Source organism: Suncus etruscus, chromosome 17, assembly GCF_024139225.1.
Source record: "Suncus etruscus isolate mSunEtr1 chromosome 17, mSunEtr1.pri.cur, whole genome shotgun sequence".
NCBI classification, from domain to species: domain Eukaryota; kingdom Metazoa; phylum Chordata; class Mammalia; order Eulipotyphla; family Soricidae; genus Suncus; species Suncus etruscus.
The window spans coordinates 10,759,133-10,783,435 of NC_064864.1; the positions used below are offsets into that span (position 1 = coordinate 10,759,133).

Below are 24,303 nucleotides of genomic sequence, written 5' to 3' on the forward strand. Positions count from 1 at the left end.
TGCTAGATATATACCTAAGAAAAATATACAGAAATGATAAAACATCAAACACAGCTATCAAATAATAATGATACTGGTGGCAAATTCAATATAAGAACTCATTAGAGTTAAACACATTGTGTTGTATCCACATATTTTATACGGTTACCTTTCAATTTCATTTCCAAAGACCTAAATCAAATTTGAAGTCAACAACTGACCCAATTTCCAATTTCCTTCTCCTTTGAGACAGAGTACTTTAAAACAAACCAAACTTATGCCTAAATAGAAATCAGGCAGTAAGTATCATCCAACTGGTCAGAGTGCCCCAGACAAAAAAAATGGCCTGCGTCAATGAAGTAGTTTTTTTATTCCAGTAAATAAATATTATTTATAATAAAAAGTATTCCTGTGTCAAATAAATAGCAAAAATGCAATATAAGAGACCCTTATTAGGCCCGGAGAGATAGCACAGCGGTGTTTTCCTTGCAAGCAACCGATCCAGGACCAAAGGTGGTTGGTTCAAATCCCGGTGTCCCATATGGTCCCCCGTGCCTGCCAGGAGCTATTTCTGAGCAGACAGCCAGGAGTAACCCCTGAGCACCGCCGGGTGTGACCCAAAAACCAAAAAAAAAGAAAAAAAGAGAGACCCTATATTAATCAAAGGCAGATTTCAAGAATCTCGCTTCTATATTTTGACAGTGGCTATAAAAGCACCGAGTCCACAAAATGTAGCCTTATATAGCAAAGCGCTTCTATTTGCGTGCAGTTTTCTATAACACACTAGACACAAAGAGAAATACTGAAAGGTCTGAAACAGAATTTTAAATTGGCACAGCTGGCCTGTTTATAACACCCCCCACAATATGCTGAGTGTTCTCCATAAAACCAACCTAGACACGGTCCCTGCCTCTAGGGGACTTAAAATCTAAAAGTGGATGAGGCAGGCGAATTCAAAGAAAGTAAACAAATAAAAAGGAAACAAAGATGGGAATGTAAGGGAAGAAGCCTGCATTAATCTCGTGGCTCCCCAAAGAGGAACAGCCCAATCTGAGCAGCAGAGAATGAAAGCTAACAAGCCAGAGATGCCTTATTTACCATCTGAGCTAATATGACACCATGCAATAAATATTCTATTAAAAAAAAAAAACAAACAATGCTGACCAGACTGAAAATGCTTTGTCGTTCTCCAGCTCTGACATTCAGAAGGCCTCAATCTTCCTAACAGATCTATTATCTACCCCCACTGGGTGTGGAAAAGATATTAAAACAGCTCGTGTTATAGGGAGTGATTTACAGCCCCCAAATTGAAATCGCTGGGGCCCAAGCATATAAAGGCATTATTTCCAAAATCCTGGCCCAACAGGCAATTAATTAATGTTACACAACCAGCTTTACCTCCAAACTCCTAAAATGAGACTCTGGTTCTGACTGGATTGCATTTTTTAATGTCTCTACAGGGATATAAGAGCTATATTTGGTTCGTCTGTAAATAAACAGTTCAGGGCCTTACAATTCAGACTCTGATCTCCACCAGTTGACTCGAGTTATTTAGCTATTTCAATAGTGAGATGTCAAACAACTGTCAGAAATGTTTCTGGAATACAAAACCTCTTAGAGCCCTTGAAGTGAAGAACATCTTTATTTTAAACCAAGTAACAGAGACTCAAAAGACTACAAAAATCCTTCTAAGACTCCATTTGTTAAGTTTACAGGAAACCAAACTCACTTCCCCCAAAATAATTCTGGCTGTCTCACTGAGGATTCGGGTCAGGTATGTTTGTTTATTGACATCAACAAGGAAATAACTGCTACTAGAATAATTACTAGAATAAATGGCGATTGATGGAAGAGTAAATAATAACACCAAAATTCTACACAAAAGGAAGAAGGTGCCTATAACCAAAACTGCTACTGATTTGGCTGGAGTATATTTACTGGATCTGAACTATAAAGAATACAATTTACAATAAGTACTTGAGGTCAGGACCAGAGACATTTACTTACTGCCTCAAATCTCTACCACTATCTCCCTGTACTCCTGATATTAAAACCATAATGATTTCTTTTTTGTTTGGTTCTTTTTTGGGGGGGGGGGTGTCACACCAGGGAGCTCTCAGAAATTACTCTTGGCTCTGCACTCAGAAACTGCCCTGGCAGGCAATATAGGGGGAACCATATGGGATGCCGGGATTAGAACCACCATCCATCCTAGATCAGCTGTTTGCAAGACCAACGCCCCACCGCTGTGCTATCTCTCTAGCTCTCATAATGATTTCTTGTTTCCTAAAATACTGTCTTGTCTTGTTCAACAACACAGCTTCTTTTTTAAATATAGACTCTGGGGCCCAGAAGATGCCAGTAGTGAAAATGCCTTGCCCTGTCTTGCAAGCATGGGGCATCCCCAGTGCCACCCTTATGCAATCTTGGGGGGTTGCAGTCTGGGACGTCCAGGACCACATCGGAGCGGTTCCAGTTCTGGCCGTGCAGCCAAGTGTGTGCCAACACAGCCTCAGAAGTTTGCAAGTGCCAGCGGGCAGCACTCAATGCAAAACCTGGTAAAGCCAAAGTGAGACTTCCACAACCAAAATGTGCAACTCTTTGTTTCATGATCTCCCTGCCCTTGTTTGCTTTGACAAACAAAACTAAAATGAAATAAGTGACTCGTGGGGCTGAGCCACAGCGCAGCAAGTAGGGCACGCGGACGACCCAGGTTCGATTCCCGGCCTCCGATATGGGCCTCTGAACCTTCCAGGAACAATTGCTGAGCACAGAGCCAGAAGGAACCCCTGAGCCAGCGCTCAGGTACGGCCTCAAAACAAAAACAATAAGCAATTCTTGATCGCTGCCCTTTCTATAGACACAGAATAGTTTCATCATAACGATTACACAAAAATAGATCTTAAGACAAACTTAACACACTCAGTAAAAAAAAAATACTACTTTATGAAGTCTTGGGGTAAAAATGTACATCCTCATCCTAATAAGTCAAACTCAAATCACAGAATCACTCCTCCTTCTGTTGCATAAATCAGTACCAAGTTGTTGACACTCTCTGTACAAGTTGTTCCCAACAAAAGAATTTTAGGAGGCCTAAACTACAGAAAAACAGGTGCAAAGAGCAGAAAAGTCTGTGAAAAGTCAGGGAGAGCCATTTTAGCATAAGGCTCAAAGTCTGAAGTCAGGATGAAATGTTTGGACACAGAAAGGAGTACACGGAGCAGAAGGAAGAATTGGGGACAGGTGACCCACCAGGGTTTCTTAAAACTTCTTTCATCTGTGACCCCTTTTCACTAGAAACTTCTTCATGACTTCCAGAAGTCAAGTAAAAAGTATAGAAACAGGGCCGGAGAGACAGCGTGGAGTAGGGCATTTGCCTTGCATGCAGAAGGACAGTGGTTCGAATCCCAGCATCCCATATTGTCCCCCGAACCAGCCAGGAGTGATTTCTGAGCGTAGAGCCAGGAGTAACCCCTGAGAACTGCTGGGTGTGACCCAAAAACCAAAAAAATTTTTTAAAAAAAAGTATAGAAACAGGTATACAAATATATATAAAATAGTAAATCAGCCATACACTGAAAGTAAATTCTAAATAATCTTTTTAAATTTTATTTTATTAAGGAGCTGGAGAGATAGCACAGCGGTAGGGTGTTTGCCTAGTATGTGGCTGGCCAAAGCTGGACCCGAGTTCAATTTCCAGCATCCCATATGGTCCCCTGAGCCTGCCAGGAATGATTTCTGAGCTTAGAGCCAAGAGTAACCCCTGAGCGCCACGAGATGTGCGCCCCCCCCAAAAAAATAATATAAATAAAATAAAATTTTATTAAAACAATTGTGAGTACTTCATGGCTGAATTTCAGATAAACAGTAGGTCAGTACAAGTTTGACCACCAGTGTCAAACCACCACCACCACCACCACCAATGGACCTAGACTGCATCCTATCCCATCACACTTTTTCCACTGGCCTGCCAGTGTAACCGGCCCCTTTGAGTTTAAATTGTTAGTTTAGGTCCCTTGATTCTATTATTGTTGACTAGGGCTTGGTAAATAAACTTAATTTTAAATGACTCCACTTTCAGTTCTTCAACTCCACAGCTAGGGCCTAACTCTTTCTTGGAATCTTTCGAGATTTTTGTTTTGTTTTGTTTTGTTTTTGTTTTTGGGTTACACCCAGCAGCGCTCAGGGGTCATTCCTGGCTCTATGCTCAGAAATCACTCCTGGCAGGCTTGGGGGGATCATATGGGATGCCGGGATTCGAACCACTGTCCTTCTGCATGCAAGGCAAAGATACCTCCATGCTGTCTCTCTGGCCCCGAGACTTTTTTTCTTGAAGGGCCCCATCTGGGTAAGCACAGATGGGTCCAACCAGCTCAAAAAGGCCAGATAGCACAAACTCCCAACAATTTCCTCACATGTTTTTCTCTTTAGTTGCCCGTGCCCACTATTCTAGCCTAGACATGCCTTGGATTACATGTGAACAAGGACAAAGAGATCTTTTTTTTGGGGGGGGCACACCCGGCTGGGTTCAGGGGTTATTCCTAGCTGTCTGCTCAGAAATAGATCCTGGCAGGCACGGGGGACCATATGGGACACCGGGATTCGAACCAACCACCTTAGGTCCTGCATTGGCTGCTTGAAAGGCAAACACTGCTATGCTATCTCTCCAGCCTCAACAATGAGATCTTGTTGGCCTTTTCCTTTACTGATACACCAGTCAAAATAACCTTCTTCCTATTGTGTCAAACTTATTCAATAGTTTTCATTAACTTTTATAGACTTAAAAATCCTGGGCCGGGCAGTGGCGCTAAAGGTAAGGTGCCTGCCTTGCCTGCGCTAACCTTGGACGGACCGCGGTTCGATCCCCCGGTGTCCCATATGGTCCCCCAAGCCAGGAGCAACTTCTGAGCACATAGCCAGGAGTAACCCCTGAGCGTCACAGGGTGTGGCCCAAAAACCAAAAAAAAAAAAAAAAAATCCTACAAAATGCTTACTAAACTTTCTGGGATCTGATGCCTTTTTGACTTTTACCTGCAACCACCTTCATTTTTTTTTGTTTTGTTTTGTTTTCACGCTCAGAGATTACTCCTGGCTCTGAGCTCAGAAATCACTCCTGGCAGGCTCAGGGGACCTTCTGCTCAGGGGACCATAGGGGATGCCAGGAATTGAACTCAGGTCCATCCTTGGTTGGTCATGTGCTACTCCTGACTATGCGCTCAGAAATCTCTTCTGGCTTGGGGACCATATGGGATGCTGGAGAATCGAACTGTGGTCCGTCCTAGGTCAGTGCTTGCAAGGCAAATGCCTTACCGCTTGTGCCACTGCTCCGGCCCCATCCAATTTCTTTTTTGTTTGTTTTGTTTAGGTTTTGGGTCACATCCGGTGATGCTCGGGTATTATTCCTGGTTCTATACTTAGAAATCAACTCTTGGTAGCGCTTGGGGACCATATGGAATGCCCAAGATTGAATCTGGTCATCTGCATACAAGACTAGCAGCCTAGCCACTGTGTCATGGCTTCGACTCCCCCACTTTACTGCTCTAACCACCAGTCAGTAATTTTTCAAGTCCCCCCATAAAACATTCTGCCTCTAGTTTGTGAACATCATTTTTGTTTTAATAATGTATTTAAGCACCTTGATTACAGACATGATTGTAGTTGGGTATCAGGCATATAAAGAACACCTCCCTTCACCAGTGCAACATTCCCACCACCAATGCCCCCAATCTCCCTCCCCCCTCCCCACATGTATTTGAGACAGACATTCCACTTCTCTCACTCATTGACAATGTCACCATAGTTGTTAGTATAGTTATTTCCCTAACTGCACTCACCACTCTTTGTGGTGAGCTTCATATCATGAGCCAGTCCTCCCAGTCCTCATCTCTATTGTCTCTGGGCATTATTACAATAATGTATTTTTTTTTGTGTGTGTGTGGTTATTTTTTTGTGTGTGTGTGCTCAGGGGTTATTCCTGGCTCCAGGCTCAGAAATTGCTCCTGGCAGGCACGGGGGACCATATGGGACGCCGGGATTCAAACCGATGACCTCCTGCATGAAAGGCAAACGCCTGACCTCCATGCTATCTCTCTGGCCCCTCTTTTATTTTTCTTAAAACCCATAGGTGAGGGCCCGGAGAGATAGCACAGCGGTGTTTGCCTTGCAAGCAGCCGATCCAGGACCAAAGGTGGTTGGTTCGAATCCCGGTGTCCCATATGGTCCCCCGTGCCTGCCAGGAGCTATTTCTGAGCAGACAGGAGTAACCCCTGAGCACCGCCGTGTGTGGCCCAAAAACCAAAAAAAAAAAAAAAAAAAAACCATAGGTGAGTGAGACTATTCTCTGTGTGTCTCTCTCCCTCTGACTTATTTCACTCAGCATAATATTCCATATACATTCATGTAAAGGAAAATTTTATGCTTCATCTTTCCTGACGGCTGCAAAAAATTCCATTGTGTATATGTACCACAATTTCTTTATCCATTCATTAGTTGAAGGGCATCTTGGTTGTTTCCAGAGTCTGGCTATTTTTAATAGCGCTGCAATGAATATAGGTGTGAGAAAGGGATTTTTGTATTGTGTTTTTGAGTTCCTTGGGTATATCCCTAGGAGTGGTATAGCTGGATCAAATGGGAGCTCAATTTCCAGTTTTTAAGGAATCACCATATTGTTTTCCAGAAAGGCTGGACTAGACAGCATTCCCACCAGCAGCGAATGAGAGTTCCTTTCTCTCCACATCCCTGCCAGCACTGATTGTAAACATCATTTTTAAGAGAAGGCTCATTGTCTGACCTCCCTCTCACTAAACTGACTTTATCAGATTCTTTCATCTTACTTGAAATCTCATCTTAAATATTGTTCCCTTAAGGAAATGTCTCTCCTGAATCCTTCATATGGTCACTGCTGACTCCCCACTGTTTTATCTATGCTGATCTTTTTTAAGGACATTCATCAAATCCATCACTACAAAGAACACACAATCTTGTGTCCCCTGAAGGCAATAATGCACAGGTAGCACTAGATTAAGAATGTTAACTTGTATTTTCAAAAACTGTCAATGCCGTACCCAAACTTCTGTATGTATTAAGGACACGTTTCTCAGTACAGGGCCTCCAGTCCCTCTACAAGATGTACTTTTATGATCCACTATTTTCTGCATGCGTCCCCAAATCAGAATTAATAGTTCCTTCCCAAACACGTCATATCATTTCCTGGTAGCTTTAATTGTGTAGCTTCCTCTATAAACTTGGCTTCCTGCCACCTTCAAAAATGCCACTCATCTTGGATTGGCGATGTGGTTCAAGTAGAGTACCTGGTTGGCAGGTGTGTGGTCCTGCTTTACATTTTTTTTTTCAGCTGCTAATCCTATTTGCAAACTATTCTCATCTCCAAAGATTTTCCCCAAATTAAGTTGGCTTCTCACCTTTGAGCCTATTTGCCCAGTATGCTGCATTTTCTTATACTACTCCCTAAATCAACCTCATCAACATGGTGCTTGTCTTTCTTTTTTTACTACTGTTGTTGTTTGGAGGCCACACCCAGCTGTGCACAGGGCTTGTTCTTGGCTTAGGGGATCATATGGGATGTCAGGGATCAAACGCAGATGAACCATGTGCGAGGCAAGCACAGTATCTACTTTGGTATTGCTCCAGCCCCTTACATGGTAGTAGATTTTCTTATCCTTTTAGTTTTAAATATTGTACCTAGTGCTGCTTAAATTTCTATGTATATTGTTCCACTTTGTATTCACCTTATATATGAACTGTGTTCCATAAATGCAAGAGCTTGAATTTTAAAAAATACCACATAGAGGGGCCAGAGATATAGCATGGAGGTAATAAAGCATTTGCCTTGCATGCAGAAGGTCGGTGGTTCGAATCCCGGCGTCCCATATAGTCCTGAGTCTGCCAGGAGTGACTTCTGAGCGTAGAGTCAGGAGTAACCCCTGAGCGTGGTCAGGTGTGACCCCCCCACACACAATGCCACATAGAAGGCAGTAATAAAAAAAAGAATGATCTAAATATGCAGATACACAATTTGTAATGTACAAAAGACACCTGCAAAACAGATGACAGCTAAATGAAATTAGATAAATGGGCTACGCTATCAGTACAAAATAAGTATATCTTATTTGCATCACAGATAATGGCTTGAGGGATTTCTTAAACTAATAGATGAAGATGCAAACCACTGACTTCAGTTCTAAGATCTCAACATAAAGAGAATCTTTTTTCACTGGGGAGACAGACCAAGATGGGCTCAAGGTTTACTTCTGGCTCTGCATTCAAGGATCACTCCTGGTGGGGTTCAGGGAGACTGTGCAAGGTGCCCAAGATCAAACCCAAGTCAGCCACCTGCAGGGCAATAACCCTGCCCCAAGTATCATCTCTCTAGTCCCGCTATAAACAGAATCTGAATTCAAGCTTCCTATGGCAAGATACAGTGTCATGGCTCAATATATGTCATGGCTCAATATATATAAGTGACCATTTTGCTAGACAAAGAGCAAATAAAATTATTTGGATTTCCTTATACTTATAAATCTTTTCTGAACCTCAGAAATCATGTACTTTAAGCCACTGAATTCCGGGATAAATAAATAAAAGAATCAATTTCCTGGGCAAGGTCACAAAATCAAAATAGGACAAGAACTCTGACTACCTAACTTCCACTCCACCACTGTCCATCCCATTGCCAAACAAATCTCACCACAGGACTGTATTAATGAGAGCATATTATTTTCAGCACTGGAGCCAGCAGCGCCGCCGAGGACTGAATTAAGGCCATTTGCACATTTTAGGCAGCACTCGTGAAAAACAAACTGTGATGAGAGAAGGAATGGACGGGAATTCTTTTCATGTTTTCCCAGGAGCCTTATATCTTGGAAAAGGTTAGAATTGAATACTACCTCAGAAGTTTTGAAGAGACTGCTCAAAGACAGCGTGAGAAGCAAGAAACACATAATGGAAAATTGCATGCAACTATTCAAAAGGCATAAAAGAATTTTGACAACTAATGGAACAAGATACAGAGAGCATTTTGAATGCTACATTATCAAACATTACTATTTACTTCTTAGTAACCAAGAAAGATGATACTTTAGGGGGAGGGGGAAAAAACACCTAAGCAACCAATTTCTTGAAATCTATTTAACATACAAACATACCTGGCAATGCTCTGCAAATATCTGTTACTATTACTTCTTACGACATTTTTACAGTTTTTGTTAGTATTGTTTCTTAATACTATCACATAGTAGGCACGTTAAGTATTTGCATAATAACTCATCTCTTTGTATCACTAAAATATGGGGTTATTTTGTTGTTGCTTGTGTTTTTTGCTTTTGGGGGTTACAGTCAGACTTGGCAGTGCTCTAGGGGTTATTCCTGACTCTGCTCTTAAGTATTACTACTCCTAGTGTTACATGGGGAATATATGGATTGAATCCGGGTCAGCTGCGTCCAAGAAATGTAAGAAGTATTGTACTATTGACCAGGTCCCACCCACTACTATTTTTGAATATTATAGTTGTACGTCAGCCGCTAAAATTACTTCTACATGTAGTAGAAAACAATGAACACTAAAAGCTTGTATCAAACAGAAATGTTTGCAATGCATTTCCAGTGCATTTGGACAATATTGATTTTACCTCTGACTCTTGGGTTATGGAAAAACTGATCTTCTAATTTTTCCTTACAGCAATACATGCAAGAAAAACATTTTGCATAACGACCTACCAAAGGACATATATAAAACATACAAGACACAGGAAAGGTAAATAAAATAAGCATTTCATGAAGCAATATCCCTATTATACTCAAAGATATTTTCTATTCCTTTTTGTTTTTGCTTGGCATTACCAAAAAATGGTCCCCGAGTACAGAGTAAAATCCTGATCACTGTCAGGTGTGGGCTAAAAGCAAAAACAAAATAAAAGGAAAGAAGAGAAAGAAAAGCTGGTAGCTGCAATACATTAAGTTGTTTGTCAAAACTTTTTTGGAAGCGTATAAGATTATGCGACACTGATAAAGTGTAAAACTTTCCTTTGGCTCATGTATTCCTTAGAAATGGCTTAAGCTGGGGCCGGGTAGGTGGCGCTGGAGGTAAGGTGTCTGCCTTGCAAGCGCTAGCCAAGGAAGGACCGCGGTTCGATCCCCCGGCGTCCCATATGGTCCCCCCAAGCCAGGGGCGATTTCTGAGCACATAGCCAGGAGTAACCCCTGAGCATCAAACGGGTGTGGCCCAAAAACCAAAAAAAAAAAAGAAATGGCTTAAGCTAGGGGCCGGTGAGGTGGCGCTAGAGGCAAGGTGTCTGCCTTGCAAGCATAGCCAAGGAAGGACCACAGGACTGCGGTTCGATCCTCCAGCATCCCATATGGTCCCCCCAAGCCAGGGGCAATTTCTGAGCACTTCGCCAGGAGCCTTGCAAGTAGAATGATGGTGGTTCAAATTCCAGCATCCTATATGGTCCCCTGTGCCTGCCAGGAGCAATTTCTGAGCGTGGACCCAGGAGGAATCCCTGAGCACTGCCAGGTATGACCCGCCCCCCCAAAAAAAACTTTGAGGGGGGATGTTTGGGGTCACACCAAGCAGTGCTCAGTGCTTACTTGTCTGTGTTTATGGATCACTGGCAGGCTTAGGGGACCATCGATATTCCAGGGATCAAACCCAGGTTGGCACACAAATACTTCTCTCTCTCTCTCTCTCTCTCTCTCACACACACACACACACACAAATTCTCTCTCTCTCTCTCTCTCTCTCTCTCTCTCTCTCTCTCTCTCTCTCTCTCTCTCTCTCTCACTCTCTCTTCCCCCACCCACCCCTGGTTTTTGGGCTACACCCAGCAGCACTCAGGGGTTACTCCTGGCTCTGCACTCAAAAATCACTCCTGGAAGGCTCGGGGGGGACCACATGGAATGTCAGGGATTGAACCCAGGTTCATCTCGGGTTGGCCGTGTGCTAGGCAAACATCCTACCATTGTGCTATCGCTCTGGCCCTGCTAAAAATACAAAACATTTATGAGGTACTTTGAACTTTTCTACATTCTTTTGGTGGATAAAACTTTTAAGTAATGGAACCCAAATAAACAAAGTTATTCATTTAGCATGATAAACAAATCCGGTGTACAGTACTTCAAGGCAGAGATTTACAATATACAATCAACACAGAGTGATGAGTCAGTGGACATGATTAAATATGCCCAGGTCTTAATTATAATACTACTTTACATTTATATCAAACATTCCAGTTTGCAAAGCACTTACATCATACTCATCTTACTCCATTATGTCCTTGCATTTAAGTTCGACATTTATTAAATGTGAGAGAATACATAGTTAAAAATTATGGAATTTGGAACCAGAGATAGTACAGGGGCTAAGGTACTTGTTTTCACACCCCAGCAATCCTGGGTCAATCCCCAGCATGGCATATGGCTTCCTCTCCTCCCACCCCTGTGCAACTACTACTTCCAGGAGTGATCCCTGTGTACAGAGCCAGGAGCAAGTCTGGAGCACTGCCATTGTGGCCCCAAAACAAGAAGGAAAGAAGGGAGGGAAGGAAGGAGAGAAAGGAGCAGAGAAATAGCTAGTAGGCTAGAGCACGTTTTTTTATGCAGGAGGCCTGAGTTACACTGCCAGGAACCTCTGAGCACTGCCAGATGTGAACAACAACAACAACAAAAACCTAAAAAATTGTATTTAATGTGTATAGTAATATAATATATAAAACAAATAAGGGGCCGGGAAGGTGGCGCTAGAGGTAAGGTGTCTGCCTTGCAAGCGCTAGCGTAGGACGGATCGCGGTTCAATCCCCAGCGTCCCATATGGTCCCCCCAAGCCAGGGGCGATTTCTGAGCGCATAGCCAGGAGTAACCCCTGAGCGTCAAACGGGTGTGGCCCAAAAACCAAAACAAAAAAAAATTAAATAAAACAAATAATTATAATCATGTGATATATCATTCAATGTTTTATTATATTAATATATAAAATATATAGATATGGGCCCGGAGAGATAGCACAGCGGCGTTTGCCTTGCAAGCAGCCCAGCCAGGACCAAAGGTGGTTGGTTCGAATCCCGGTGTCCCATATGGTCCCCTGTGCCTGCCAGGAGCTATTTCTGAGCAGACAGCCAGGAGTAACCCCTGAGCAACGCCGGGTATGGCCCAAAAACAAAAACAAAACAAAGCAAAAAATATATAGATATAGATATAATATATACAATATATTAATTTGATATATTATACCATTATTTATAATTATAAATTTTATATGATTAAAAATAATTAAGTATGATTACATATAATGATGATTATATAATGTAATATAAACATATATGTGTATGTGTGTATATATATATATATATACACACATACACACATATACACACATACAGAGAAACACAATGAAGCTGAGTGAGGGAGACAGATTCAAGGGCTGGGCTATAAGTCTTGCCAGCAGAAGCCACATGCTACATTCCTGATACCATACAGTTCCCTAACCACTGCTGGGTATTATCTCCACCTCTCAAAACCAAAAGTATACAAAAACTGAAGTTTGAAATACTGAAACTATAATTTATTAAATACCTGCTGTACATGATTCTGAATGTCTTACTTGACATGTCTGTGCCTCAGTTTCATCATCTCTAATGTGGGGAATGATATTAATTTCTATCTTTTGGTCTACCCAGGATGTCAGTTCATACATGTCAAGTGCTTAGAATAGAGTCCAACAAAGAGTGACCACTATATATTAAATATACCAGTCATACTTATTAGGAGTATTAGTGAATATATAGGGATATAAGCTAGTTAATCATGGAGACCAGACTAGAAACCATATCTCTTTCTTTCCAAAGGTTGGGCTGGGGGATTGTTTTAAGTACTGACCGTATATAGATTTATACAAAGAAAGAAGTTGAGCTTCTCAAAACATGTATAACAACATATGTTTACGTATACCTTTTGTTACCATTTTTTCTCCCCAAGGGGCTATTCCTAGCTGTACTGGGCAACTGTACCCTTCCAGCGGTACCCAGGGAATAGAACCGCGATTGCCTAATGCAAAGCAATCACTCAGTTCATCCAGTTATCTCTTCAGTCTTACATATACATTCCAAGTTAAATTGATTATTCCAATGTTTCATTCGACAGCAAAACTGTCACTAAAGAATAGTTACCTATGTTGCTATGTCTGTAAAACCAAACTCTTTTCTTTAGTTCATCCAAAGGTACATTAAAAAGGGGGGGGAGGGGATCGGAGAGATAGCAAGGAGGTAAGTGTTTGCCTTGCATGCAGAAGGACGGTGGTTCGAATCCCGGCATCCCATACGGTCCCCTGAGCCTGCCAGGAGCGATTTCTGAGCGTAGAACCAGGGGTAACCCTTGAGCGCTGTTGGGTGTGACCCAAAAACCAAAAAAAAAAAAGCAGCAAATTTTATCACATCAGCTTGGCATGATGTTCACTATTTCGATTTCTTTTCAAATAGAAACAGAAGAAAATATACTAAGATGACGAGAATAACTATTAGCTACTAATGTGTCTTAGCAATTCTTAATTTAAAATAATGATTTCAAAGTTTATTACGGACTGAAAATAGTATTGACAGAAGGAACGCTTAGAATCAATTCTAGAATCAATTCTAGAAAACAACAGATGCCCAGCTAAAAAACTGCCCTTTTTTTTCAGACATGTTTTAGGTGTCTTTTCTCAGACTTGGTTCCAATTTTCTTCCCTTTTCCGATTTAGGTGACTGTGATAACATCTTCCACTGGATCTAAATATAGAGCAGTGGTGTGTAAATTTATGAGCTGAAATGCAAAACTGCAAGTGGATGTTGAAATTAAGAGTACTAAATCGTTTAGGATACTCGAATGCAAAAGTATTTTTTTAAGCTAAGGACCCACAATATGTCTTGCACATAGATAATTTCAATTCAATGATATTAAATCTTTTCATGGAAAAAAAATGAATACATCATGCTGAGCTCAGCCAAATCACCCATAAGAGATTAACTTGTGCCAAGCATTTCTCCACTTCAGGAGACAGGTTTCATCTTTGATTAACAAGAAGAGTGGGCCATCGGTGATGCTCAACTGTTTTTTCCACAGCACCCATGTGAGAAGCCAGTTTACAGAAATGGAAAGTATCTGCGCATGTCCCACAAGTGACTTTGGCACGTGACCCTAGAACATTCTGCCTTCCACTTCCCCTAACTTCTGTAGAGATCTGGAAGACTTTGCATTGAGTCTGCCACTTTAGGTAGAGCAAAATCCAAATCCAATGACCTAGAAGATATCTGTAAGTATTGCTTTAATATACTAATTTGTTTGTTTGTTTGTTTGTTTGTTTTGTGGCCAACCCTACAGCACTCAGGGGTTACTCCTGGCTCTGCGCTCAGAATCGCTGCGGCTTGAGGAACCATATGGGATGTCTGGAATCGAACCACCATTTGGCTGCATGCAAGGCAAATGACTTACCAATGTGCTATCTCTCTGGCCCCTAATATACTACTTTTTAAGTCTAAAAGTTACTATACAATTTATTTGTTAAAACTTGCAAGATTCCAGTAACGGTTTGTAAACTAGTTATGTCAAAATGGGCTTTGTAACTGTTCAAAAGAGAAACTATACACCTTCCTAAAGTTGACTTCTAATGAAGGAAAGGAGTAAATTAGGAGAAAAAGAAGGGCATCAAATAATGGCTGGCCCCCTATATTATAAGGAAGTGGTTTATTCATCTGATTGAAAGATTTGTGCATACCAACTTTTCTGATAGTAGGAAAGGAAAAAGAAATACAACAAAGATTACCACAAGAAATGCGATGTTATGTGATTCTAAAAAAAATTTTTTTTCCCAAAAGTGTCTATTTGTTACAGACCTGACATCAAATTCCCTGTATGAGTGGTTTTAGGGGTGTATCTCTTAGTAGAACATATCTCACCTGGATTCAATTCCTAGCATTCTCAAAAACAAACAAACAAACAAACAAAAAAAAAAAAACCAACAAAAAAACCCAACAACAACAACCTCAAATTCAAGCCCATATAAACAGCATTTTTTTTTCTCTCTTTCGAAACACTATTATTACAAACTAATAAACACAATAACTGCTGAAATGAGGCTTGGGCACATGCCATATTAGCAAATACAGTGACTCAGTACAGTGACTGACAACTGCAGTTGTCAACTTACAGTATTTGTAAGTAATGCCCAATTTCTTTGAATGGAGGCCAGAGTGGTAGCACAGCGGTAGGGCATTTGCTTTGCATGCAGGACCCAGGACAGACCTGGGTTCGATCCCCGGCATCTCTGAGCACAGAGCCAGGAGTAACTCCTGAGTGCCACTATAGGTGTGGACCAAAAACAAAAAAAAAATTGTTTTTTCTTTTGATGTCTACTTTCTGTGAGTAAATTCTCTTTTTTGGGAGGGTGAGGGCAGGAGACCATATCTGGTAATGCTAGGGTGGACTCCTGGCTCTGCACTCAGGAATCACTCCTGGCAGTGCTCAAGGGACCACATAGAATGCCAGGGATCAAACTGAGGTCAGTACATGCAAGGCAGGCACCCTACCCACTGTATTCTATCTCTGGCATCTTGGTGGATAAACCCAACACCATTTGATATGTACAAAGTCTTATGGAAAAAAAAATCTCACCAGTAGAAAGACAACAAAATTTGAAAACTTCCTTGAAAAATATGTTGTTGGGGCCGGGTAGGTGGCACTGGAGGTAAGGTGTCTGCCTTGCAAGCGCTAGCCAAGGAAGGACCGCGGTTCGATTCCCCGGCGTCCCATATGGTCCCCCCAAGCCAGGGGCGATTTCTGAGCACATAGCCAGGAGTAACCCCTGAGCGTCAAACGGGTGTGGCCCAAAAACCAAAAAAAAAAAAAAAAAAAAAAAAAAAAAAAGAAAAATATGTTGTTCATTTGAAGTATAAGTCAATGTTAATATTAATAAAAAAAATACATGGTCGGGAAAACATGCAAATTGGGACATTAAAATAAGTTTTACTAGATTGCAAAAGTGTAAAACTGCATTATCTTTATAGGTTATAACTTCATAACAATAAGTGAGCATAATCAGTATGCTTTTTTTATTTGGTTTTGGTTTGGTTTGGTTTGGTTTTTAGTACCACACCCAGTGGTGCTCAGGGGTTACTCCTGGCAGGCTTGGGAGACCATATGGGATGCTGGGGATCGAACCTGGGTTGGTAGTGTGCAAGGCAAATGTCCTATCCACTGTGCTCCAATCGCTCCAGCCTCCGGCCTTGCTTTTTTTTTTTTTTTTTAACAGGGATAAAACCCTTCAAGGATACACACAGGTTAAGCATCTGCACTAAGAAAAATAAATGCCAGTTGCTGTCTTCTGTACCAGAACATGCCCAACCAGTGATAACTGAGAATACAAATATAACATCCAATCACGGCTCTATCTATTCACAGCAGAAAAGACTGGTGAAATTCTCAGTCAGGATAGAGTTAGTACCAAATGTATGGAGCTTGTCTTGCCCCATGGCTAATATGGGTTCCCTACCTGGAACCATACATATATGGTCCCCAGAGCACCATCAGAAAGTGATCCCCGAGCAGCGTCAGTTTAGTCTAGAAGTCACCGGGTGTGACCCAAAAACAAAAGCCAAAAGTTCAGCCAGCCTTATTGGGGTTGGAGGTGGGTGGAGAGTGTTGGGGACATGCTAAAATCTAATTATGGCTCTGTGCTCCAGGATCACCCATGGTGGTGCTCAGGGGACCATATGGGATGCTCAGGCTGGAAGCATGTTGAAGGCTGGAGTACCCTACAAAGTCTGCTGTCTCCTCAGCAACCATTTTTGTTGTGAAGTCATTTTTTGAAAGCATTGGAAGCATAGCTGGCTTTAAGTTGCTGAAGACACTGTTCATGAAAACCCCAAATGAATCCCCGGTATAATTATTGAAAAACCTAAAACTCAAGTTTCAGTAAACCGACCCAAGAGGCTATCAGAGAGGCAAGAAAATGCCCCAAACCCAACTTTGAAAGAGGTAGAAAATTAATGCTATGTAAAAAAGCAAGTCAGGGGTAGGAGCAGTGGTGCAAGCAGTAGGACATTTGCTTTGCACGCGGTTGACCTAGGATGGACTGCGGTTCGATTCCCAGCATCCCATATGGTCCTCCAAGCCAGGAGTGATTTCTGAATGCATAGCCAGGAGTGACCCCCAAGTGTTACCGGGTGTGGCCCCAAAAAAAAAAGGGCAAGCCAGCCCTGATTTATAGAGTTGGAATGGATAAAGAGGTAAATGCATAAATCCATTCCCTTCCACTCCTCCAAACCCAAATCCCACACCATGCTAAGCTCCAGTGTTTAAAAAAAAAAAAAATCAAACAGTTCCTCCTGGAACTGTCCTCCAACTTTACATCCAAGTTGATTTTTCAGTCAGTGGGTTGGTGGGGGAAAAAAAAACAAACCTGTTTGGCTCCCAACCCTCGCAATCACAGCCAGGAGGTCATCCATCCAGTCTATCAGTAACTCTTGTTTTTCACGACGGAAGGTGATGTGACCTCAAGTGGCAGCAGCAGCAGAGGCACCAAAATAGCAGTGGGCAGAAGAAGGAGGTTCATCCCGGCTTCTGGGCCTGCCTGCCTGCCTGCCTGTTTTGCTGCAGCCCATAAGGGCAAAAACTGAGCCAGAGAGGGGGAGAGAAAAAGGGAGGGAGAGGGAGGAGAGAGAGAGAGAGAGAGAGAGAGAGAGAGAGAGAGAGAGAGAGAGAGAGAGAGAGAGAGAGAAAGGGAGGGAGAGGGAGGAGAGAGAGAGGAGAGAGAAGAAAGAGAGAGAGGAGAGAGAGAGAGAGAGAGAGAGAGAGAGAGAGAGAGAGAGAGAAAGGGAGGGAGAGGGAGGGAGAGGGAGGGAGAGGGAGGAGAGAGAGAGGAGAGAGAGAAGAGAGAGAGGAGAGAGAAGAGAGAGAGAGAGAGAGAGAGAGAGAGAGAGAGAGAGAGAGAGAGGAGAGAGAGAAGAGAGGAAGAGAGAGAAACAGCTCTGGTGGCTGGTATGGAAGGATCTGGGCACAGAAAGGCTGCCAGGCCTCACACCACACCTTGCAAGCTGGAGCTGCTGGAGGAGGAGCAGAAGCATTAGAGAAAGAAAAAACCAAAAACCAAAAAACAAAAAAACAAACAGCATGACAGAGCCAAAAAATAAAAAAATTAAATAAAAATCGAGCCTGGATCTCCAGCCAGATCCACCCTGGACCATTGCAACCTAGCCCTGATGGTGTTGTGGGAAGGTCTGGAAGAAGGAAGGAAGGAAGCAAGCAAGCAAGCAAGCAAGACCAGCTCAGCTGCCCAGCCCTGAAGTCAATCAGTCAGTCGGTGAATCTGGGTGCAGCTGAGTAGTGGGGTGCACTGGATGGGCCCCCCAACCCTACACCAGGCTCATAGCACTGGGTGGGCCCTTGCCTCCTCCTCCCAGCAGCTTCCTAGGCACATCCAGGCTGCACGGGCACCTGCCCTTGCACACGCCTTACCTGTCATGCACCCTTGAGGCCCCCTTAGGAGTGTCCCCGAGCCCCACCCACCGCACCCCGACGTTCCCGGGGCCCGGGAGGTCTTCCCCCTCTTGCAAGCCTTTTGCAAGCTCTTGGCAAGCCTTTTGCAAGCCACCACCGCCACTACCACCGGCCCACACGCCTCGACTCACTTTCTGGATCCGCTTCAGCGCCATGGGGCAGGGCAGGGCCGGGGGGCGGCGGCGGGGCGCGGTGCTGGGCTCGCTCGCTCGCTCGCTCGGACCCCGGTTCGCGGCTCGCTCCGGGCGCTGGACCGACGTCGGGTGGGAGCCGGAGCCCGAGCGAGGCTCTTTTGTTTCCGCTTTGGCTGCCCGCAACGCGCCTGCGCACGCCCGGGCCGCGCACAGCATGCCGGGAAGTGTAGTTCCGGGAGAGCTTGGTCCGAGCCGGGCATGCTGGGAGATGTAGTTCTAGCTCAGCACCGAGGAGGCTAGCTAGGCCTCCTCCAGCGCAGGGCCCTCCAAGGATCCAAGGAGTGGAGGGGTGGGGGGACTGGATCACGGTGGGGGGAACCTTCTGGAATTACTTACTTGATTACTTAGTTGTGGAGTTCAGAACTGTGTCTTGCTTTTTTTTTGGTGGAGGTATTATTGAGGCTGTTGCCATGCCTGAGAATTTTTAGGGTGTGTGGATGGGGTGTGGGTGTGTAAGGGGGGGTGTGTGACACATTTGTCTAGGAGGACATTTTTTCAATCTTGCCTCTGCTGAGAAGTGTGTGTGTGTGTGTGTGTGTGTGTGTGTGTGTGTGTGTGTGTGTGTAAGGGGATGACACATTGGTTTAGGAGGCACTCAGAGGAATTTTTACATTTTTCGTGTGTGTGTGTGTGTGTGTGTGTGTGTGTGTGTGTGTGTGTGGTGTGTGTAAGGGGGATGACACATTGGTTTAGGAGGCACTCAGGAATTTTTACATTTTTCGTGTGTGTGTGTGTGTGTTGTGTGTGTAAGGGGGGTGATACATTTGTTTAGGAGGACATTTTTCCTATCTTGCCTTCCGTGAAAATTTGTGTGTTTGTGTATGTATGTGTGTGTGTGTGTGTAAAGGGGGGGTGACCCATTTGTTTAGGAGGCACTCAGAGGAATTTTTACATTTTTACCTATCTTGCCTCCAATGAGAATTTCTATGTGTGTATGTTGTATGTAAGGGGGATTACACATTTGTCTAGGAGGACATTTTTTCAATCTTGCCTCTACTGAGAAGTGTGTGTGTGTGTGTGTGTGTGTTTGTGTATGTGTGTTGTATATGTAAGGGGGATGACACATTTGTTTAGGAGGCACTCAGAGGAATTTTTACATTTTTCCGATCTTGCCTACAGTGAGAATTTGTGTGTGTGTGTGTGTGTTGTGTGTGTAAGGGGGGGTGATACATTTATTTAGGAGGACATTTTTCCAATCTTGCCTTCAGTGAGAATTTGTGTGTTTGTGCATGTGTGTGTATGTGTAAAGGGGAGGTGATCCATTTGTTTAGGAGGCACTCAGAGGAATTTTTACATTTTACCTATCTTGCCTCCAGTGAGAATTTGTGCCTATGTGTGTGTGTTGTGTGTAAGGGGGGGGATTACACATTTGTTTAAGAGGATATTTTTCCAATCTTGCCTCCAGTGAGAATTTGTGTGTGTGTGTGTGTGTGTGTTTGTGTGTGTATGTGTAAGGAGGGTGATACATTTGTTTAGGAGGACATTGTTCATATCGTCCTTCAGTGAGAATTTGTGTGGTGTGTGTGTGTGTGTGTGTGTGTGTGTGTGTGTGTGTGTGTGTAAGGAGGGGTAACATCTTTGTTTAAGAGACACTCAGAGGAATTTTTACATTTTTCCGATCTTGCCTCCAGTGTGCATTTCTTCCGTGTCTCATGGTGCACAGGCTCACACTATTTCTGGTTTCTGGTTTTCTGGTGTCCTTCAGATTCTTTCCCCCCAAAGTTGCCTCCCACTCCCTTGGGTCCAATGCTGATCCCACAAGGCTTGCTACTGCTGCTTCCTGTTCTGGGGTTCTGAGCTTCAGTCTCATCTTTAACGTCCCTTTTCTAAATTATTTTTTTCCCCATAGGAAATTTATTTATTTATTTATTTATTTATTTATTTTGGTTTTTGGGCCACACCCGTTTGACGCTCAGGGGTTACTCCTGGCTATGTGCTCAGAAATCGCCCCTGGCTTGGGGGGACCATATGGGACGCCGGGGGATCGAACCGCGGTCCTTCCTTGGCTAGCGCTTGCAAGGCAGACACCTTACCTCCAGCGCCACCTACCCGGCCCCTTATTTATTTTTTAATTAAGTGAATCTTTCCTAAATTCTTATCTACTAGAAACCGTGTGCTCATGCTCCTGTCTGCCTTTTATCCTAGGAACTTGAATACTTAATCTGTCTTTTGGAAGGCTTGAGGGACAGATTGAGTAGCGAGGAAGGAAGGCACTTGCCTTGCTCACCACTGCTCACCAGAGTTCAGTACCTGGCAATGGTGCAATCCTCCAAGCCTCATCAGGTGTGATTACTGAGCACAGAGTCAGGAGTAAGTTCTGAGCACTGCTGGGTCAACACACACACACACACACACACACACACACACACCAGAACTGCTGTGGGTCAACACACACACACACACACACACACAGCAAGAGGGCAATCAAGCTCAATTCACACACACACACACACACACACACACACACACACACACACACACAGAGCAAGAGGCCAGTCAAGCTCAATTCACTCAATTCATTGTTATCCTGATGTTTTGGAACACCTGACTGTGTTCCTTTCACTTTTTTGGCTCTTACAAAAATGCTCTCCACCTCTGGTTGGTTCATACCAAGGTAATTGTGTCTTATCTGATTCCCCCTGTTTTGTAATCAGCCCTTTTCTTTCTTTCTTTGCTTTTGGGCCACACCTGGCTCTGTGCTCAGAAATCACTCCTGGCAGGCTCCAGGGGATCATACAGGATGTCAGGGAATCAAACCTGGGTTTCCCACATGTGAGGCAAATGTCCTACCGCTGTGCTGTTACTCCTGCTCCTAATCAGCCCTTTTCTTAAGCGCTGTTGTGCTTTCAAGCAGTGATGTGCAACCTTTCTCCAACCACAGGCCCTTTCGCCCTTATTTCCTTCCTGTGCACTCCCTACCCACGTGATTGAGTTCCTAGTCTTGTGTCCTGGTTCCTCATTTATCTGATTTTCACCTGTGCCCTCTTGGAATATCCTGGCACCTCATAGAGGTGGAAGCACACCGAGGGAATATCAGCACCTGTTGAGAATCACTTTTTGGCTTCCATCAAGATCATTTCAGAACCTACTGACCAGGGCCCGGAGAGATAGCACAGCGGCGTTTGCCTTGCAAGCAGCCGATCCAGGACCAAACGTGGTTGGTTCGAATCCTGGTGTCCCATATGGTCCTCCGTGCCTGCCAGGAGCTATTTCTGATCAGACAGCCAGGAGTAACCCCTGGCCACAGCCGGGTGTGACCCAAAAACCAAAAAAAAAAAAAAAAAGAACCTACTGACCAGCAGAAACCCCACTGTATGCTGGGACACTGCCCCATTGAGGCTGGAGAAACAAGGGTTTTAGAGACATCACTGACCAGGATGGCATCTGAGTTCTGTCCCCTACCATCATGTGTCTTTGATTAGGACACTTCAACTCTCTAAGGCTCAGCCCTCTCATTTATCAATGGTTAATGTCTGATAGGTTGTTATACATCTCAACCAAATCTAATATACATGCCATTTTATGGATAAGTATGAATTATTTATAATTACGAATAATCTTATCAATGATAAATACAATTTTACATTAATTCAAATTCATATAAAATTTTTCTCTGCTTCGCTGTGTCAATGTATGACACTGGTCTTTAACCACTAGGGTTTCAGGACTTCTTTTCCCTCCAGTGTGGACGATTCCACGATTCCAGACTGCATGTAGGCACTGGCATCCCTCGAGTGCTACCCATGTAAACTTGGCAGTGCTATCATCCCAACCAACACTCCCCACCAAGATTTGGTCTTCATCTCATTTCTCTCTACCACTCCAAACAGGTGTTTTCTTCTGGAATCAAAATTCTCTTGCCCATCTTGCATTTTGTGATTTGACACTGGGCCACCTACCAGATATTTTTTAATCTGTTTGGCTTGTGACAACTCCCATTAGCCATTCCCCAGTGTGGACATCCTCCTTATTCAGCTCAAGTGCTTAGAGTCTTTCCACTAAGCACAAATGCCTCCTAAGCTCTTGACAAGCCCTACAGGGATTCCTCCCGCCCCCCTTCAATTTTTTTTTTGCTCTGTTAGTCTGTGCTGAGCTGCTCTTCTGTACAATGTCCAAAATTGAGTTCCAACTGTCCTGGTTGAGATGCCTTTCATGACAATGTCTTCCATAAGCTACTTCCACTCTTAGACCTTGCACTAAGCATTTCTTTTTTGCAGATGACCTCTACATTAGTTTTCTATTGTTGAGTAACAAATATCCACAATTGCAGTGGCTTAAAACAAAAAAAATTTCTTCATCGTGTGGTTTCTGTAGATCTGAAATCAAGACACGTCACAAATTGTTTCTCTGCCTCATTTAGAGTCAGAATCTTTGCTAATGTAATTCACTAAGATCTTCAAATTAAAATCATCTAGATAAAGAATAGGTCTTACTTGATTATGTCTTTATAAAACAAAAAAGAGGAAGATTTGGACAGAAAGAAAACAGAATGAGAGGAACTCATGTGCAGATGGAATCAAAATTAGGTTATGACAAGCAGAGGAAAGGTAAGAATTATTGTCCACCACCAGGAGAAAGGCACTAGAAGCTTTCTTCAGAACTTTCAGAAGGATTAATCCTGACAACACTCAAATCCTAGACTTCTGTCCTCCAAAAATGTAAAAAAGAGTTTGTGGTTTTAAGTCAACCAAATTGTAATACTGTGTTGGTGACTCTAGGAAACTAACACAAAAGCATATTTAAATTTTGCAGACTACACCCAGCAGGGTGTTTCTGGCAATGCTCAGGGGTTACTCCTGGCTCTGTACTCAGAAATTACTCCTAGCAGGCTCGGAAGACCGTATAAAATGCCATGGATTGGACCCGGGCAAACACCCTACCCACTGTACTATTGCTTCTTATCCCTCGCATGTGGACATCCTCTTCACTGTAGCTGAATTCTAATATCATATTCTGTGCCCTTATGTTCCTTCCAACTCTGGTATAGACGCTGACCTCATTTGACCCAAGCTAATGACTAATGGGTTTGAATTGTGTACAGAAGGGGAAGAATGAAATGGGAAGAGGAGAATAATGAGGTTCCAGTAAGTTCTTAAATTGTTTTCATTTATTTTTGGGGTCACAGCCAACTAAGCTCGGGGGCTTCTGCCTTTGTACCCAGATGTTTTTCTTGAAGGTGCTCCTATGACCATTCAGTACTAGGGATTAAATTTAGGCCTCTTGCATGCAAAGCATGTACTTAGCCCTGGGAGATATTTCTCTGGTCCAGTAGGTTTTTAGATTTCTTTTTCACCTCCAACTCCCATTTTTTTCTCAATCATTTACTCTAAGGGGTTTAATATGCATCTTAAGTTTAAGTTTTTTTTTTTTTTTTTTTTGGTTTTTGGGCCACACCCGTTTGATGCTCAGGGGTTACTCCTGGCTATGTGCTCAGAAATCGCCCCTGGCTTGGGGGAACCATATGGGACGCCGGGGGATCGAACCGCGGTCCTTCCTTGGCTAGCGCTTGCAAGGCAGACACCTTACCTCCAGCGCCACCTACCCGGCCCCTTAAGTTTAAGTTTTAAAGTTAAGATTATATGATTTTATG

The 24,303-nt window shown here is 43.2% G+C and overlaps 1 protein-coding gene across 1 annotated transcript in view; it reads right to left on the minus strand.

The window, feature by feature from the left end:
• Nucleotides 1–18,814, minus strand: part of UBE2D1 (ubiquitin conjugating enzyme E2 D1) — a 45,873-nt gene extending 27,059 nt beyond the window's left edge. The window contains exon 1 of the mRNA XM_049790529.1: nt 18,651–18,814. Within this exon, the coding sequence (XP_049646486.1) occupies nt 18,651–18,674 (24 nt within the window). The 5' untranslated portion in view covers nt 18,675–18,814. The remainder of the gene's footprint in view (nt 1–18,650) is intronic.
• Nucleotides 18,815–24,303: the final 5,489 nt, after the last annotated feature.